This window comes from Haemorhous mexicanus, chromosome 39 (assembly GCF_027477595.1).
Source record: "Haemorhous mexicanus isolate bHaeMex1 chromosome 39, bHaeMex1.pri, whole genome shotgun sequence".
Taxonomy (NCBI): Eukaryota; Metazoa; Chordata; class Aves; order Passeriformes; family Fringillidae; genus Haemorhous; species Haemorhous mexicanus.
In genome coordinates this window covers 373094-390673 of record NC_082379.1, presented here as the reverse complement: position 1 = coordinate 390673, position 17580 = coordinate 373094, and the positions used below count along the sequence as shown (strand labels likewise).

The window sequence follows — 17580 nt, the reverse complement described above, 5'->3', positions numbered from 1 at the left end:
CTGCGGAAGGGGCAGAAAGCGCTTTAATGGCGGCAGCGGAGGGCGGAGGCCGCGGGGGAGGCGGCGCTCAGCGCTTGAGCTCGCTGTAGATGTCCCCGCGCGCGCCCTGCAGCTCCTGGTAGTGCGAGTCCTGCTCCGGGGGGCGGGGCTTGGGCGGGGCTGTGGGGAAAGGGGGCGTGGTCAGGGTGGAGACGCGCCCTTTTGATCCCTCCCATTTTAGCCACGCCCACTAATGTTTCCTCTTTTTAGCTGCGCCCACAAACAGTCCACTCCCACCCGAGCATGCCCAGAAAAGGCTCCACCCCTTTGGCCACGCCCACAAACCACACCCTTCACATTAACCATGCCCACTAATGAATTCTCCTCATCTGGCCACTCCCACACTCATCCCCACCCTCTTTAGCCACGCCCACAAATGGTTCCTTCAGTTACCCACGCCCACAAAACTGCCCCTCCTTTGGGCCACGCCCACAAATGCTTCTGCCTTTCAAGACACGCCCCTAAACGGGCCCTTTTTTGGCCACACCCACAAACCGCACCCTTCTCCTTGACCACGCCCACAAATGGCTTCTCCCTTTTGACCACACCCACACCCAGACCCTCCCTCTTTAGCCACGCCCACAACCGGCCCCTCCCTGATGGCCACACCCACCTCGGTGGCTCCGCACTGCCAGCCAATAGGCTCCGCCCGCGATCAGCAGCGTCATGATGACGTCAGCGGCCACGAGCACCATGATTGGTCCCGGCCCCAGGAGCCACCCGGAACATTCTGGAATGGGTGGGGGAGGGGACACCTCGTGACCCTCACGTGACCTTTGACCCCACCATGACCCCGGGGTGGGGGTGGGGCCTCACCTTGCTGTGCAGCGGCCAATCCTGGGACTGGGAATTAATGAAAGGGGTGGGGCTTGGTGAGCCACGCCCCCTGTGGCCACACCCCCTCTTTGGGAGGCGTGGAGAAGGGGCTGAAGGGTGGGGGAGGGGCAAAACCAGGTGGGGGAGGGGCTACAGGTTGGAGGAGGGGCCAAAACAGCTGGGGGAGGGGCATAAAGAGGTGGGGGAGGGGCATAAACAGGTGGGGGAGGGGCCAGGGGGAGCCTCAAGGGTGGGGGAGGGGTCCCCAAGGGGTGGGGGAAGGGCACCGGGGGTCCCCAAAGGGTGTGGGAGGTGCTCGGGGGGTCCCCAGAGGGTGGGGGCGGGGTTTCAGGATGGGGGAGGGGCTCCGGTGGTCTCCAGAGGGTGGGGGAGGGGCGGATCCCCCCTCATTTCTCCACCATTCCCCTCCCCCACCCCGGTCCGGCCACTTCTGCTTTTGGGGGAGGGGCTCAGGGGGGGTCCCTAGGGGTGGGGGAGGGGCAGGAGGTCCCTCAGGGTGGGGGAGGGGCTAAGAGCGACCCCTGGAGTGGGGGAGGGGCCAAGAGGGACCCCCCGGGGTGGGGGAGGGGCCTCACCAAGCAGCAGGAGGACGAGGCTGAGGGTCCCGGGGGAGGCCATGGAGGCAGTGGGGGAGGGGAAAGGGGCGGGGCCGTGTGTGGCAAACTCAGGCCACGCCCACTTGCTGGGCTCAGTGTCTGATTGGGCCGCCCCGTGACCCCACCCAAAACTCGTGACACCCCCTCTCCTCAAAACTTCCCCTTTTTGGGGTCCCTGCTGTGGCCACGCCCCTTCCCAGCAAGCCCCGCCCACTCGCCAGCAAGTCCTGTCTTTATTAAGCCCCGCCTCCTGTTTAAACCCCTCCCCCTTTTAAATGAGCGCGGACCCTTTAAGAATCTGTGGGCGGAGCCTCAAGAGCCTTTTAAACCCCGCCCTCCGCGCTCTCTGATTGGCTGAAGGATCTGAAGGTTTTCCGTGCGCTGATTGGCTTCAGTATCGTGACTGAACCCGGAAGTAGCGCTTTGATTGGTCCGTTTTGGAAAGGCGGGAGTGAAGCGGGAAAACGAAGGCGCTGATTGGTCCGCGCCGTGCCGGGGTGGGCGTGGCCTTCGCGCGCGCAAGGCAGGGCGGGAAAGGAGCGGCCTGAGGGGGCCCCGAGCGGGCGCGACCACTGCGAGTACGGGGGGGAATTTGGGGGTTCTGGGGGGACCTGGGGGGGATTTGAGGGGTCCTGAGGGGGTTTGGGGGGGTCCGGGAAGAATCTGGGGGGTCCTGGCGGAGTTCGGGGGTCCTGGGGGGGTTTGAGGGGCCCGGGGAGGATTTGGGGAGTCCGCGGGGAATTTCGGGGGCCCTGGGGGGGGGTTTGGGTGTCTTGGGGGGGTCTTGGAGGGACCATTCGGTGCTGGGGGGGAATTTGGGGGGGTTCGAGGGGTCCCGAGGGGTTCGGGAGGCCTGGGAGGAACCATTTAGGGGATCGGAGGGGGGGGAGATTAGGAGACAGTGGGAGAGACCATTGGGGGGTTTTCGGGGGGGATTTGGGGATTTTGGGGCGGGGTTTTAGGGGTCTGGCAGAGACCATTTGGGAATTTGGGGGGATTTGGGGATTTCTGGGGGGTCTCGAGGGGATTTTGGGGGTCTGGAAGCGACCATTTGTGTCCTGGGGGGATTTTAGGGAGTTCGGGATGGACCATTTTAGGTGTTGGGGGGGGGGATTAGGGGGTTCCTGAGGGGTGTGTGGGGTCTGGGAGGAACCATTTGGGTGTTTGGGGGGGGGGAATTTGGGGATTTTGGGGGTCTGGGAGGGAATTTGGGGAATTTTAGGGGAGGATTTGGGGATTTTGAGGGGTCTGGGGGGATTTTGGGGGTCTGGGAGGGACCATTTGGGGTTTGGGGGGGATTAGGAGGTTTGGGAGAGACCATTTGGAGTTTTGGGGGGGATCCCGAGGGGATTTTGGGGGGTCCCCAAGGGAATTTTGAGGTTCCCATGTGGATTTGGGGTCTCCTGAGTGGATTTTGGGTGATCCCAGATGGAAATTTGGGGTTCCCAGGTGGAATTTCGGGATCTCCTGAGTGGATTTGGGGTGATCCTGAGTAGATTTGGGGAGATCCCAGGTGGATTTTGGGGTTTTCTGAGTGGATTTTGGGGGTTCCCAGGTGCATTTTGGGCAATTCCAGGTGGATTTGGGGGTTTTCTGAGTGGATTTTGGGTGGATTTTGGTCCCAGGTGGGATTTTGGGCAATTCCAGGTGGATTTGGAGTTTTCTGAGTGGATTTTGGGTGGATTTTGGTTGATCACAGGAGAATTTTGGGTCATTCCAGGTGGATTTTGGGTTTCCTGAGTGGATTTTGGGGGATCCCAGGTGGGATTTTGGGGTTCCCAGGTGGATTTGGGCTCTTCTGAGTGGATTTTGGGTGGATTTTGGTTGATCCCAGGAGGATTTTGGGTCATTCCAGGTGGAAATTTGGAGTTCCCAGGTGGATTTGGGGGTTTTCTGAGTGGATTTTGGGGGTTCTCAGGTGCATTTTGGGCAATTCCAGGTGGGATTTGGAGTTTTCTGAGTGGATTTTGGGTGGATTTTGGTTGATCCCAGGAGGATTTTGGACAATCTCAGGTGGATTTGGGCTTTTCTCAGTGGGTTTTGGGTGGATTTTGGTTGATCCCAGGTGGGATTTTGGGTCATTCCAGGTGGATTTTGGGTTTTCTGAGTGGATTTTGGGGGTTCCCAGGTGGATTTTGGGCAATTCCAGGTGGGATTTTGAGTTTTCTGAGTGGATTTTGGGTGGATTTTGGTTGATTCCAGGTGGATTTGGGCTTTTCTCAGTGAATTTTGGGCAATCCCAGGTGGATTTGGGCTTTTCTCAGTGGATTTTGGGCGATCCCAGGTGGATTTGGAGTTTTCCGAGTGGCTTTTGGGTGGATTTTGGTTGATCCCAGGAGGATTTTGGGCAGTCCCAGGTGGATTTGGGCTTTTCTCAGTGGATTTTGGGTGGATTTTGGGCAATTCCAGGTGGATTTGGGCTTTTCTCAGTGGATTTTGGAGGTTCCCAGGTGGATTTGGGGCAATTCCAGGTGGATTTGGGGTTTTCTCAGTGGATTTTGGGCAATCCTGAGTAGATTTTGGGGTTCCCAGGTGGGATTTTGGGGTTCCCAGGTGGGATTTGGGATTTTCTCAGTGGATTTTGGGGTTCCCAGGTGGATTTTGGGGGTTCCCAGGTGGATTTGGGGGGTTCCCAGGTGGATTTTGTGACAATTCCAGGTGGAATTGGGGTTTTCTCAGTGGATTTTGGGCAATTCCAGGTGGGATTTGGAGTTTTCCGAGTGGATTTTGGGTGGATTTTGGTTGATCCCAGGAGGATTTTGGGCAATCCCAGGTGGATTTGGGCTTTTCTCAGTGGATTTTGGGTGGATTTTGGGCAATCCCAGGTGGATTTGGGCTTTTCTCAGTGGATTTTGGACGATTCCAGGTGGATTTGGGGGGTTCCCAGGTGGATTTTGGGCAATTCCAGGTGGATTTGGGCTTGTCTCAGTGGATTTTGGTTGCTCCCAGGTGGGATTTGGAGTTTTTCAGTGGATTTTGGTTGATCCCAGGTGGATTTGGGCTTTTCTCAGTGGATTTTGGGCAATCCCAGGTGGGATTTTGGGGCTCCCAGGTGGATTTGGAGTTTTCTGAGTGGATTTTGGGTGGATTTTGGTTGATCACAGGAGGATTTTGGGTCATTCCAGGTGAATTTTGGGTTTTCTGAGTGGATTTTGGGGGTTTCCAGGTGGATTTTGGTTGATTCCAGGTGGATTTGGGCTTTTCTCAGTGGATTTTGGGCAATCCTGAGTAGATTTTGGGGTTCCCAGGTGGATTTTGGGATTTTCTCAGTGGATTTTGGGTGGATTTTGGGGTTCCCAGGTGGATTTTGGGATTTTCTCAGTGGATTTTGGGTGGATTTTGGGGTTCCCAGGTGGATTTTGGGATTTTCTCAGTGGATTTTGGTTGCTCCCAGGTGGATTTGGGCTTTTCCCAGTGGATTTTGGACAATTCCAGGTGGATTTGGAGTTTTCTGAGTGGATTTTGGACAATCCCAGGTGGATTTGGGCTTTTCTCAGTGGATTTTGGGCAATTCCAGGTGGATTTGCAGTTTTCTGAGTGGATTTTGTGTGGATTTTGGTTGATCCCAGGAGGATTTTGGGCAATTCCAGGTGGGATTTGGGCTTTTCTCAGTGGATTTTGGGGTTCCCAGGTGGATTTGGGCTTGTCTCAGTGGGTTTTGGCAATTCCAGGTGGATTTGGGCTTTTCTCAGTGGATTTTGGGTGGACTTTGGTTGATTCCAGGTGGATTTGGGGTTTTCTCAGTGAATTTTGGGCAATCCCAGGTGGATTTGGGCTTTTCTCAGTGGATTTTGGAGGTTCCCAGGAGGATTTTGGGCCATTCCAGGTGGATTTGGGGTTCCCAGGTGGATTTGGGCTTTTCTCAGTGGATTTTGGGTGGATTTTGGTTGATCCCAGGTGGATTTGGGCTTTTCTCAGTGGATTTTGGGCAATCCCAGGTGGATTTGGAGTTTTCCGAGTGGATTTTGGGTGGATTTTGGTTGATCCCAGGAGGATTTTGGGCAATCCCAGGTGGATTTGGGCTTTTCTCAGTGGATTTTGGGCAATCCCAGGTGAATTTTGGGCAATTCCAGGTGGATTTGGGCTTTTCTCAGTGGATTTTGGGTGGATTTTGGTTGCTCCCAGGTGGATTTGGGGTTTTCTCAGTGGATTTTGGGCAATTCCAGGTGGGATTTGGAGTTTTCCGAGTGGATTTTGGGCAATTTCAGGTGGATTTGGGCTTTTCTCAGTGGATTTTGGACAATTCCAGGTGGATTTGGGGGGTTCCCAGGTAGATCTTGGGCAATTCCAGGTGGATTTGGAGTTTTCCAAGTGGATTTTGGGTGGATTTTGGTTGCTCCCAGGTGGATTTGGGCTTTTCTCAGTGGATTTTGGGCAATCCCAGGAGGATTTGGCCTTTTCTCAGTGGATTTTGGGTCGATTTTGGTTGATCCCAGGTGGATTTGGGCTTTTCTCAGTGGATTTTGGTTGCTCCCAGGTGGGTTTGGGCTTTTCTCAGTGAATTTTGGGCAATCCCAGGTGGATTTGAGCTTTTCTCATTGAATTTTGGGCGGATTTTGGTTGCTCCCAGGTGGGTTTGGGCTTTTCTCAGTGAATTTTGGGCAATCCCAGGTGGATTTGAGCTTTTCTCATTGAATTTTGGGCGGATTTTGGTTGCTCCCAGGTGGATTTGGGCTTTTCTCAGTGGATTTTGGGCAATCCCAGGTGGATTTGGGCTTTTCTCAGTGGATTTTGGGTGAATTTTGGTTGCTCCCAGGTGGATTTGGCCTTTTCCCAGTGAATTTTGGCTGCCCCCAGGTGGATTTTTGCCATTCCCAGCACGATTTCCCTTTCCCTGAGCGGATTTTTTCCCCGATTTCCACCCACCCTTTGTGAACGTGTCGAATTTGTTGAATGTGCTGAATTTGGGGGTTTTCTGTGTGGTTTTGTGTCCCCGCAGGCCATGGCTCCCCCGCGCTGCTCGCGCTGCCCGCTGCCCTCGGCGCTGCTGCGCTCGCGCTCGCTGCTGCCCTTCTGCCGCCGCTGCTTCCTCCGCGCCTTCGAGGCCGAGACCCTGCAGGCGCTGCTGCAGCCCGGGCCCGGCCTGCCGCCCCCAAAACTCGGGGTTCCGCCCCAAAATCACGGGGTTCTGCCACAAAACCTCCAAAATCCCGGGGTTCTGCCCCAAAATCCTGGGGTTCTGCCCCAAAATCCCGGGGTTCCGCCCCAAAATCTTCAAAATCCTGGGGTTCCGCCCCAAAATCCCGGGGTTCTGCCCCCAAAACTCCAAAATCCCGGGGTTCCACCCCAAAATCCTGGGGTTCCGCCCCAAAATCCCGGGGTTCCGCCCCAAAATCCTGGGATTCCACCACAAAACCTCCAAAATACCGGGGTTACGCCTCAAAACCCTGGGGTTCCACCCCCAAATCCCAGGGTTCCGCCCCAAAATCCCGGGGTTCCGCCCCCAAATCCCAGGGTTCCGCCCCAAAATCCCGGGGTTCTGCCCCCAAAACTCCAAAATCCCGGGGTTCCGCCCCAAAATCCCGGGGTTCTGCCCCAAAACCTCCAAAATCCCGGGGTTCCGCCCCAAAATCCCGGGGTTCTGCCCCAAAACCTTCAAAATCCCAGGGTTCCGCCCCAAAATCCCGGGGTTCTGTCCCAAAATCCCGAGGTTCCGCCCCAAAATCCCGGGGTTCCGCCCCAAAATCCCGGGGTTCTGCCCCCAAACCTCCAAAATCCCGGGGTTCTGCCCCAAAACCTCCAAAATCCCGGGGTTCTGCCCAAAAACCTCCAAAATCCCGGGGTTCCATCCGAAAATCCCGGGGTTCCGCCCCAAAATCCCGGGGTTCCGCCCCAAAACCTTCAAAATACCGGGGTTCTGCCCCAAAATCCCGGGGTTCCGCCACAAAATCTTCAAAATCCCGGGGTTCTGTCCCAAAATCCCGAGGTTCCACCCCAAAATCCCGGGGTTCCGCCCCAAAACCCGGGGGTTCTGCCCCAAAATCCTGGGGTTCTGCCCCAAAATCCTGGGGTTCTGCCCCAAAATCCTGGGGTTCCGCCCCAAAATCCCGGGGTTCTGCCCCCAAATCTTCAAAATCCTGGGGTTCCGCCCCAAAATCCTGGGATTCCGCACCCAAACCTCCAAAATCCCGGGGTTCTGCCCCAAAATCCCGGGGTTCTGCCCCAAAATCCCGGGGTTCTGCCCCAAAATCCCGGGGTTCTGCCCCCAAAACTCCAAAATCCTGGGGTTCCACCCCAAAATCACGCGGTTCCGCCCCAAAATCCTGGGGTTCCGCCCCAAAATCCCGGGGTTCCACCCCAAAACCTCCAAAATCCTGGGGTTCTGCCCCAAAATCCCGGTGTTCCGCCCCAAAATCCCGGGGTTCCGCCCCAAAATCCCGGGGTTCTGTCCCAAAACCTTCAAAATCCCGGGGTTCCGCTCCAAAATCTTCAAAATCCTGGGGTTCTGCCCCAAAAATCCAGGGTTCCACCCCAAAACCTCCAAAATGCCGGGGTTCCGCCCCAAAATCCCGGGGTTCCACCCCAAAATCCCGGGGTTCTGTCCCAAAACCTTCAAAAACCCGGGGTTCCACCCCAAAATCCCGAGGTTCCACCCCAAAATCCTGGGGTTCCACCCCAAAATCCTGGAGTTAACTCTCAAAACCTCCTGAATCCCCCCCAAAACTCCCCCCAAAATTTGGAAATTCCCCCCCAAAATTCAGAAATTCCCCCCCAAAATTCAGAAATTCCCCCCCAAAATTCAGGAATTCCCCCCCAAAATTCAGAAAATTCCCCCCAAAATTCAGAAACTCCCACCCAAAATTCAGAAATTCCCCCCCAAAATGTGAGAATTTCACCCCAGAATGTGGAAATTTCCTCCCTAAATGTGGAAATTTCCCCTCAAAATTCAGGAATTCTCCCCCAAAATTCAGAAATTTCCCCCCAAAATTCAGGAATTCCCCCCCAAAACTCCCTGAACTCCCCCCAAAATTCAGGAATTCCCCCCCAAAATTCAGAAATTCCCCCCCAAAATTCAGGAATTCCCCCCCAAAATTCAGGAATTCCCCCCCAAAATTCAGAAATTCCCCCCCAAAATGTGAGAATTTCACCCCAGAATGTGGAAATTTCCTCCCTAAATGTGGAAATTTCCCCTCAAAATTCAGGAATTCCCCCACAAAATTCAGAAATTCCCCCCCAAAATTCAGGAATTCCCCCCCCAAATTCAGAAATTCCCCCCCAAAATTCCGGCCTCCCCCCCCAAATTTCGGGAGCCGCCGCCCCGCCCCCCCGGCGGTGTCCCCAGCCCGGTGACGCGGTGGCGGTGGCGGCCTCGGGGGGCAAGGACAGCACGGTGCTGGCTCACCTGCTGGCTCACCTGAGCCGCGAGCATCACCTGGGGCTGCGCCTGGCGCTGCTGGGCGTGGACGAGGGGATCCGCGGCTACCGCGACGAGGCGCTGGCCGTGCTCCGCGGGGTGGGGGCGGGGCTGCCCCTCCCCCTCCTGCTGGTCTCCCACCGGGAGCTCTTCGGGTGGGGCGTGGACGAGCTGGGCGGGGCCCTGGGGGGGGCGGAGCCGCTGCACCGTGTGCGGAGTGTTCCGGAGACACGCCCTGGAGAGAGCGGCACGGGAGATGGGAGCGGACTGGATCGCCACTGGTGAGCACTGGGATATACTGGGAGGGGGTTGGGAGTCACTGGTTTGTACTGGGAGGGCACTGGGCGGGGCCCTGGGGGGCGGAGCCGCTGCACCGTGTGCGGAGTGTTCCGGAGACACGCCCTGGAGAGAGCGGCCCGGGAGATGGGAGCGGACTGGATCGCCACTGGTGAGCACTGGTTTATACTGGGAGGGGGTTGGGAGTCACTGGTTTGTACTGGGAGGGCACTGGGATGGACTGGGATGGACTGGGTGGGGCCCTGGGGGGGCGGAGCCGCTGCACCGTGTGCGGAGTGTTCCGGAGACACGCCCTGGAGAGAGCGGCCCGGGAGATGGGAGCGGACTGGATCGCCACTGGTTTATACTGGGAGGGACTGGTTTATACTGGGAGGGGGTTAGGAGTCACTGGTTTGTACTGGGAGGGCACTGGGATGGACTGGGCGGGGCCCTGGGGGGGCGGAGCCGCTGCACCGTCTGCGGAGTGTTCCGGAGACACGCCCTGGAGAGAGCGGCCCGGGAGATGGGAGCGGACTGGATCGCCACTGGTGAGCACTGGGAGGGACTGGGAGGGGGCTAGGAGTCACTGGGATGGACTGGGAGGGCACTGGGATGGACTGGGATGGACTGGGCGGGGCCCTGGGGGGCGGAGCCGCTGCACCGTCTGCGGAGTGTTCCGGAGACACGCCCTGGAGAGAGCGGCCCGGGAGATGGGAGCGGACTGGATCGCCACTGGTGAGCACTGGGAGGGACTGGTTTGTACTGGGAGGGGGTTGGGAGTCACTGGGATGGACTGGGATGGGCTGGGCGGGGCCCTGGGGGGTGGAGCCGCTGCACCATCTGCGGAGTGTTCCGGAGACACGCCCTGGAGAGAGCGGCCCCGGAGATGGGAGTGGACTGGATCGCCACTGGTGAGCACTGGTTTGAGTTGGGAGGGGGCTAGGAGTCACTGGGATGGACTGGGAGGGCACTGGGATGGACTGGGATGGACTGGGCGGGGCCCTGGGGGGGCGGAGCCGCTGCACCGTGTGCGGAGTGTTCCGGAGACACGCCCTGGAGAGAGCGGCACGGGAGATGGGAGCGGACTGGATCGCCACTGGTGAGCACTGGGATATACTGGTTTGTACTGGGAGGGTGTTAGGAGTCACTGGTTTGTACTGGGATGGACTGGGCGGGGCCCTGGGGGGGCGGAGCCGCTGCACCGTCTGCGGAGTGTTCCGGAGACACGCCCTGGAGAGAGCGGCCCGGGAGATGGGAGCGGACTGGATCGCTACTGGTGAGCACTGGGATATACTGGGATATACTGGGAGGGGGTTGGGAGTCACTGGTTTGTACTGGGAGGGACTGGGCGGGGCCCTGGGGGGCGGAGCCGCTGCACCGTCTGCGGAGTGTTCCGGAGACACGCCCTGGAGAGAGCGGCCCGGGAGGTGGGAGCGGACTGGATCGCCACTGGTGAGCACTGGGATATACTGGTTTGTACTGGGAGAGCACTGGGAGGGACTGGTTTGTACTAGGAGGGGGTTAGGAGTCACTGGGAGGGACTGGGCTATACTGGGATGGACTGGGAGGGGCTGGAGAGGGCGGCCAGGGAGATGGGAGGCAGGTGGATCGCCACTGGTGAGCACTGGGATATACTGGTTTGAACTGGGAAGGCACTGGGAGAGCACTGGGAGGGACTGGGATGAAACTGGGATGGACTGGGTTTTACTGGGATGGACTGGGAGGGGCTGGAGAGGGCAGCCTGCAAGATGGGAGCGGACTGGATCGCTACTGGTGAGCACTGGTTTGTACTGGGAGGGCACTGGGAGAGGGTTGGGAGGTCACTGGTCCTTACTGGGAGATCACTGGTCCTTACTGGTCCTTACTGGGAGATCACTGGTCCTTACTAGGAGGTCACTGGTCCTTACTGGGAGGACACTGGTCCTTACTGGGAGGACACTGGTCCTTACTGGTCCTTACTGGGAGGACACTGGTCCTTACTGGGAGATCACTGGTCCTTACTGGTCCTTACTGGGAGATCGCTGGTCCTTACTGGTCCTTACTGGGAGGTCGCTGGTCCTTACTGGGAGATCGCTGGTCCTTACTGGTCCTTACTGGGAGGTCCCTGGTCCTTACTGGGAGGTCGCTGGTCCTTACTGGGAGATCACTGGTCCTTACTGGTCCTTACTGGGAGGTCGCTGGTCCTTACTGGGAGATCACTGGTCCTTACTGGTCCTTACTGGGAGATCACTGGTCCTTACTGGGAGATCACTGGTCCTTACTGGTCCTTACTGGGAGGTCGCTGGTCCTTACTGGGAGATCACTGGTCCTTACTGGTCCTTACTGGGAGGTCACTGGTCCTTACTGGGAGGTCACTGGTCCTTACTGGTCCTTACTGGGAGGTCACTGGTCCTTACTGGGAGGTCACTGGTCCTTACTGGGAGGTCACTGGTTTGTACTGGGAGGTCACTGTTGGTCACTGGTGGTCACTCAGTGGTCACTTGTGGCCACCGGTCATTGGTGGCCACCAGTGGTCACCAGCGGTCACTGCTGGTCACTGGTGGTCACTGTGGTCACATGTGGTCACTGCTGGTCACTGCTGGTCACTGCTGGTCACTGCTGGTCACTGGTGGTCACTGGTGCTCACTGGTGCTCACTGGTGGTCACTGGTGCTCACTGGTGCTCACTGGTGGTCACTGGTGCTCACTGGTGCTCACTGGAGGTCACTGGTGGTCCTTGTTGGTCACATGTGGTTACCAATGGTCACTGGTGGTCACTGGTGGTCACTGTGGTCACTCATGGTCACCGGTGGTCACTGCTGGTCACTGGTGGTCCTTGTTGGTCACGTGTGGTTACCAATGGTCACTGGTGGTCACTTGTGGTCACTCGTGGTCACTGCTGGTCACTGGTCACTCGTGGTTAACGGTGGTCACTGGTGGTCACTTGTGGTCATTGTTGGTCACTGGTGGTCATCAGTGGTCACTGGTGGTCATCAGTGGTCACTCGTGGTCACTGGTGGTCACTCGTGGTCACTCGTGGTCATCGTGGTCATCAGTGGTCACTGCTGCTCACCAGTGGTCACTGATGGTCACTTGTGGTCACTCATGGTTAGTGTTGGTCACTGGTGGTCACTGGTGGTCACTAGTGGTCATCAGTGGTCACTCGTGGTCACTTGTGGTCAGTGATGGTCACCGGTGGTCACTGCTGCTCACCAGTGGTCACTGATGGTCACTTGTGGTCACTCATGGTTAGTGGTGGTCACCGTTGGTCAGCAGTGCTCACTGGTCACTGGTGGTCACTGGTGGTCACTGGTGGTCACTGGTGGTCAGCAGTGCTCACTGGTGGTCACTCGTGGTCACTGCTAGTCACTTGTGGGCCTTGTTGGTCATGTGTGGTTACCAATGGTCACTGGTGGTCACTGGTGGTCACGTGTGGTCACTGGTGGTCACTCATGGTCACTGGTCACTGCTGGTCACTTGTGGGCCTTGTTGGTCATGTGTGGTTACCAATGGTCACTGGTGGTCACTGGTGCTCACTGGTGCTCACTGGTGGTCACTGGTGGTCAGCAGTGCTCACTGGTGCTCACTCATGGTCATCAGTGGTCATTGTTGGTCACTCATGGTCATGTGTGACTACCAGTCACCAATGGTCACTTGTGGTCACTGTTGGTCACTGCTGGTCTCGGGTGGTCGCTGCTGGTCACTCGTGGTCAGTGCTGGTCACTCATGGTCAGTGCTGGTCACTGTTGGTCACTGGTAGTCACTTGTGGTCGTTGTTGGTCACGTGTGGTCACTGCTGGTCACTCATGGTCAGTGCTGGTCACTGTTGGTCTCGAGTGGTCACTGTTGGTCATTGGTGGTCACCAGTGGTCACTCGTGGTCACTGCTGGTCTCGGGTGGTCACTGCTGGTCATTGGTCACTCGGTCGCTGGTGCTCAGCAGTGGTCACTGCTGGCCACGTCTGGTCACTGTTGGTCACTGCTGGTCACTGCTGGCCACATCTGGTCAGTGCTGGTCACTCGTGGTCACTCGTGGTCACTGCTGGTCAGTGCTGGTCACTCGTGGTCACTGCTGGTCACTGCTGGTCACTCGTGGTCACCAGTGGTCACTCGTGGTCACTGCTGGTCTTGGGTGGTCACTGGTGGTCAGTGCTGGTCACTGCTGGTCAATGTTGGTCACTGGTGGTCACTCGTGTTCACTCGTGGTCACTGCTGGTCACTGCTGGTCACTTGCAGTCACTGCCGGTCACTGCTGGTCAGTGCTGGTCACTCTTGGTCACTGGTGGTCACTGCTGGTCATTGGTGGTCACTGCTGGTCATTGGTGGTCACTGCTGGTCACTCGTGGTCACCAGTGGTCACTCGTGGTCACTGCTGGTCTTGGGTGGTCACTGCTGGTCACTGGTGGTCACTCGTGGTCACTGCTGGTCTTGGGTGGTCACTGGTGGTCACTGCTGGTCACTGCTGGTCACTCGTGGTCACTGCTGGTCACATCTGGTCAGTGCTGGTCACTGGTGGTCACTCGTGGTCATTCACGGTCACTCCTCCCCCCAGGCCACAACGCCGACGACGTGGCCGAGACGGTGCTGATGAATTTCCTGCGCGGCGACGTGGCGCGGCTGCGGCGCGCGGCCAACGAGGCCACCGTGGCCACCAACCTCACCTGGGGGGCCACCAACGTCACCACGGCCACCAACGAGGCCACCACGGCCACCGACCTCACCTGGGGGGCCACCAACGTCACCACGGCCACCAACGAGGCCACCACGGCCACCAACAGGGCCACCATGGCCACCAACGGCAGCGAGGCCTGGGGGGCCACCAAGGTCACCAGTGGGGCCACCACGGCCACCAACAGGACCTTGGCCACCAAGGAGGTCTCAGAGGCCACCAAGGAGGCCGCCGCGGTCAAGGAAGCCGTTGTGGCCACCAGCGTGGTCAGTGAGGGCAGGGACAACAACGAGGTCACCGTGGCCACCAAGAGGAACCAAACAGAGCCCAACGAGGACCCAACGGAACCCAATGAGAACTCAGAGGAACCCAATGGGAACCCAACAGAACTCAACGAGAACCCAACGGAACCCATCAAGAATTCAACAAAACTCAATGAGGACCCAACAAAACCCAACGGGAACTCAATGAAACCCAACGAGAACTCAACAAAACTCAACGAGAACCCAACAGAACCCAACGAGAACCCAACGGAACCCAACGAGAACTCAACAAAACTCAACGAGAACTCAACGGAACCCAAGGAGAACCCAACGGAACCCATCAAGAACTCAACGGAACCCAACAAGAACTTAGAGGAACCCGATGAGAACCCAACGGAACTCAACGAGAATTCAATGAAACCCAACGAGAACCCAACAAAACTCAATGAGGACCCAACGGAACTCAATGAGAACTCAACGGAACCCAACGAGAACCCAACGGAACCCAACGAGAACTTAGAGGAACCCAACGAGAACCCAACGGAACCCAATGGGACCCCAACGGAACCCATCAAGAACCCAACGGAACCCAACGGGGATCCAACAAACCTCAATGAGAACTCAACAGAACCCAACGAGAACCCAACGGAACCCAACGGGGATCCAACAAAACTCAACGAGAACCCAACGGAACCCAACGAGAACTTAGAGGAACCCAATGAGAACCCAACGGATCTCAACGAGAACTCAATGGAACCCATCAAGAACTCAACGGAACCCAACAAGAACTTAGAGGAACCCAATGAGAACCCAACGGAACTCAACGAGAATTCAATGAAACCCAACGAGAACTCAACAAAACTCAATGAGGACCCAACGGAACCCATCAAGAACTCAACAAAACTCAACGGGGATCCAACAAACCTCAATGAGAACTCAACAGAACCCAACGAGAACCCAACGGAACCCAACAAGAACTCAACAAAACTCGACGAGAACCCAACAGAACCCAATGAGAACCCAATGGAACCCAACAAGAACTCAACGGAATCCAACAAGAACTTAGAGGAACCCAATGAGAAGCCAACGGAACTCAACAAGAACTCAACAAAACCCAATGAGAACCCAACAAAACTCAACGAGGACCCAACAGAACCCATCAAGAACTCAACAAAACTCAACGGGAACCCAATGGAACCCAACGAGAACTTAGAGGAACCCAATGAGAAGCCAACGGAACTCAACAAGAACTCAACGGAACCCAACAAGAACCCAACGGAACCCAATGAGAACCCAACAGAACTCAACGAGAACTCAACAAAACTCAACGAGAACCCAACGGAACCCAACAAGAATCCAACGGAACCCATCAAGAACTCAACGGAACCCAACAAGAACTTAGAGGAACCCAATGAGAAGCCAACGGAACTCAACAAGAACTCAACAAATCTCAATGAGAACTCAACAAAACTCAATGAGAACTCAATGAAATCCATCAAGAATTCAACAAAACCCAACGAGGACCCAACAAAACCCAATGAGAACTTAGAGGAACCCAATGAGAACCCAACGGAACTCAACGAGAACCCAACAGAACTCCTCAAGAACTTAGCAAAACTCAATGAGGACCCAACAAAACCCAACAGGAACTCAATGGAATCCAATGAGAACTCAACAGAACTCAACGAGGACCCAACGGAACCCAACGAGAACCCAACAAAACCCAACAAGAACTCAGAGGAACCCAATGAGAACTCAACAAAACCCAACAAGAACTCAGAGGAACCCAATGAGAACTCAACAAAACTCAATGAGAACCCAACAAACCTCAATGAGAACTCAACAAAACTCAACGAGGACCCAACAGAACCCAACGAGAACTCAACGAAACTCACCAAGAACCCAACGAAACTCACCAAGAACCCAACAAAACTCACCAAGAACCTAACGAAACCCCCCAAGAACCCAACGCGCCCCACCAAGAACCCAACGAAACCCCCCAAGAACCCAACGAAACCCCCCAAGAACCCAACACGACCCACCAAACCCTCCAGCAGCCCCGCCGGGGCCGCGCCGTGGCCGACGGTGCCGCGCCTGAAGCCGCTGCGCCACGCCTCGCAGAAGGAGATCGTGCTCTACGCCCACTTCCGGGGGCTGCCCTACGCCAGCGCCGAGTGCCGGCACGCGCCGCTGGCCTTCCGCGGGCACCCGCGGGCGCTGCTGAAGGAGCTGGAGGCGGCGCGGCCGGCGGCGGTGGCGGCGCTGGCGCACTCGGGGCGGCGGCTGGCGCTGGGCGCGGCGCCGGGGGCGGGGGCGGCGCCGGGGGCGTGCGGGCGCTGCGGCGCCGCGGCCAGCGGGGAGCTGTGCATGGCCTGCGTGCTGCTGGCCGCGCTGGACCAGGGCCGGCCCCGGCTGGCGTTGGGCAAGCGCAGGCTCAGGGTGGCCACCGAGGGCGGGGGAGGGCAGGGGGGTGGTGGATACTGGGGTGGGGGTGGTGGCCACCAGGAGAGTGGTGGTGGCCACTGGGGTGGTGGGCAAGGGGCTGGTGGCCACTGGGATGGGGGTGGTGGCCACCAGGAGAGTGGTGGTGGTCACTGGGGTGGTGGACAAGGGGTCAGTGGCCACTGGGATGGGGTTGGTGGCCACCAGGAGAATGGTGGTGGTCATTGGGGTGGTGGGCAAGGGGCTGGTGGCCACTGGAGTGGTGGTCAAGGGGGCTGTGGCTGTAGGGGTGGTGGGCCAGGGGCTGGTGGCCACTGGGATGGGGTTGGTGGCCACCAGGGGAATGGTGGTGGCCACTGGGGTGGTGGGCAAGGGGATTGTGGCTGTAGGGGTGGTGGGCCAGGGGCTGGTGGCCACCAGGATGGGGTTGGTGGCCACCAGGAGGGCGGTCCAGGGAGTTGTGGGTGGAGAGAGAGTGCTCAAGGGGTTGGTGGCCACCAGGAGAGTGGTGGTGGTCGAGGGGGTTGTGGCTGTAGGAGTGGCGGTCAAGGGGCTGGTGGCCACCAGGGTGGGGTTGGTGGCCACCAGGGTGGGGTTGGTGGTCACTGGGATGGGGTTGGTGGCCACCAGGGTGGGGTTGGTGGTCACTGGGATGGGGTTGGTGGCCACTGGGGTGGTGGTCCAAGGGGTTGTGGCTGTAGGGGTGGTGGTCAAGGGGTCGGTGGCCACCAGGATGGAGGAAGTGGCCACAGGGAGGGTGGACAAAGCTCTGGTGGCCCCGCTGGTGGCCGGGCGGTGGCCGCCCCGGTGGCCGTGGAGCTGCAGGGCCATGGTGGCCATGGTGGTGGCCCTGGTGGCCCCGGTGGCCGGGCGGTGGCCGCCCCGGTGGCCGTGGAGCTGCAGGGCCATGGTGGCCCCGGTGGTGGCCCTGGTGGCCCCGGTGGCCGGGCGGTGGCCGCCCCGGTGGCCGTGGAGCTGCAGGGCCGCGCCGGGCGCTCGGAGCGGCGCCGCCTCCGCGCCTTCGGCCACGGGGGGAGGGGCCCGGGGGGCACCCGGGGGGGGGGTGGGGGACATCTGGGACTTCTGAGGGGACACCTGGGGACACACCTGGAGACACACCTGGGGAC

At 58.1% G+C, this 17580-nt stretch overlaps 3 protein-coding genes across 7 annotated transcripts; 2 read left to right on the top strand and 1 right to left on the bottom strand.

Moving 5' to 3' along the window:
- Position 1: 1 nt before the first annotated feature.
- Positions 2–1593, bottom strand: TYROBP (transmembrane immune signaling adaptor TYROBP). Of its 3 annotated transcripts, none has more exons than XM_059872932.1 (4): positions 1452–1593; positions 856–882; positions 653–769; positions 2–159 (listed from the first exon to the last, which is right to left on the bottom strand). In XM_059872932.1, the coding sequence occupies exons 1-4, from the start codon at positions 1492–1494 to the stop codon at positions 68–70; spliced, it is 279 nt and encodes a 92-aa protein (XP_059728915.1). In that variant the 5' UTR covers positions 1495–1593; the 3' UTR covers positions 2–67. The 3 variants fall into 3 exon arrangements, with proteins under 3 accessions (XP_059728915.1, XP_059728916.1, XP_059728917.1); XM_059872933.1 differs by having other exon boundaries at positions 856–876; positions 1452–1566; XM_059872934.1 differs by lacking the exon at positions 856–882 and having other exon boundaries at positions 1452–1576.
- A 359-nt stretch (positions 1594–1952) lies between these two features.
- LOC132341389 (splicing factor 3A subunit 2-like) lies at positions 1953–9343 on the top strand. 3 transcript variants are annotated; one of them, XM_059872930.1, is made up of 5 exons: positions 1953–2050; positions 6412–6669; positions 7123–7164; positions 8059–8140; positions 8426–9343. In XM_059872930.1, the coding sequence occupies exons 2-5, from the start codon at positions 6415–6417 to the stop codon at positions 9109–9111; spliced, it is 1065 nt and encodes a 354-aa protein (XP_059728913.1). In that variant the 5' UTR covers positions 1953–2050; positions 6412–6414; the 3' UTR covers positions 9112–9343. The 3 variants fall into 3 exon arrangements, 2 of the variants coding, with proteins under 2 accessions (XP_059728913.1, XP_059728912.1); XM_059872929.1 differs by having other exon boundaries at positions 6412–6978; XR_009490175.1 differs by lacking the exon at positions 8426–9343 and having other exon boundaries at positions 6412–6597; positions 8059–8419.
- Positions 9344–10050: 707 nt separating this feature from the next.
- CTU1 (cytosolic thiouridylase subunit 1) lies at positions 10051–17540 on the top strand. Its single transcript, XM_059872849.1, has 3 exons — positions 10051–10201; positions 13632–16496; positions 17155–17540. Exons 1-3 carry the CDS (start codon positions 10057–10059, stop codon positions 17538–17540), a joined length of 3396 nt encoding a protein of 1131 aa, XP_059728832.1. The 5' UTR covers positions 10051–10056.
- Positions 17541–17580: the final 40 nt, after the last annotated feature.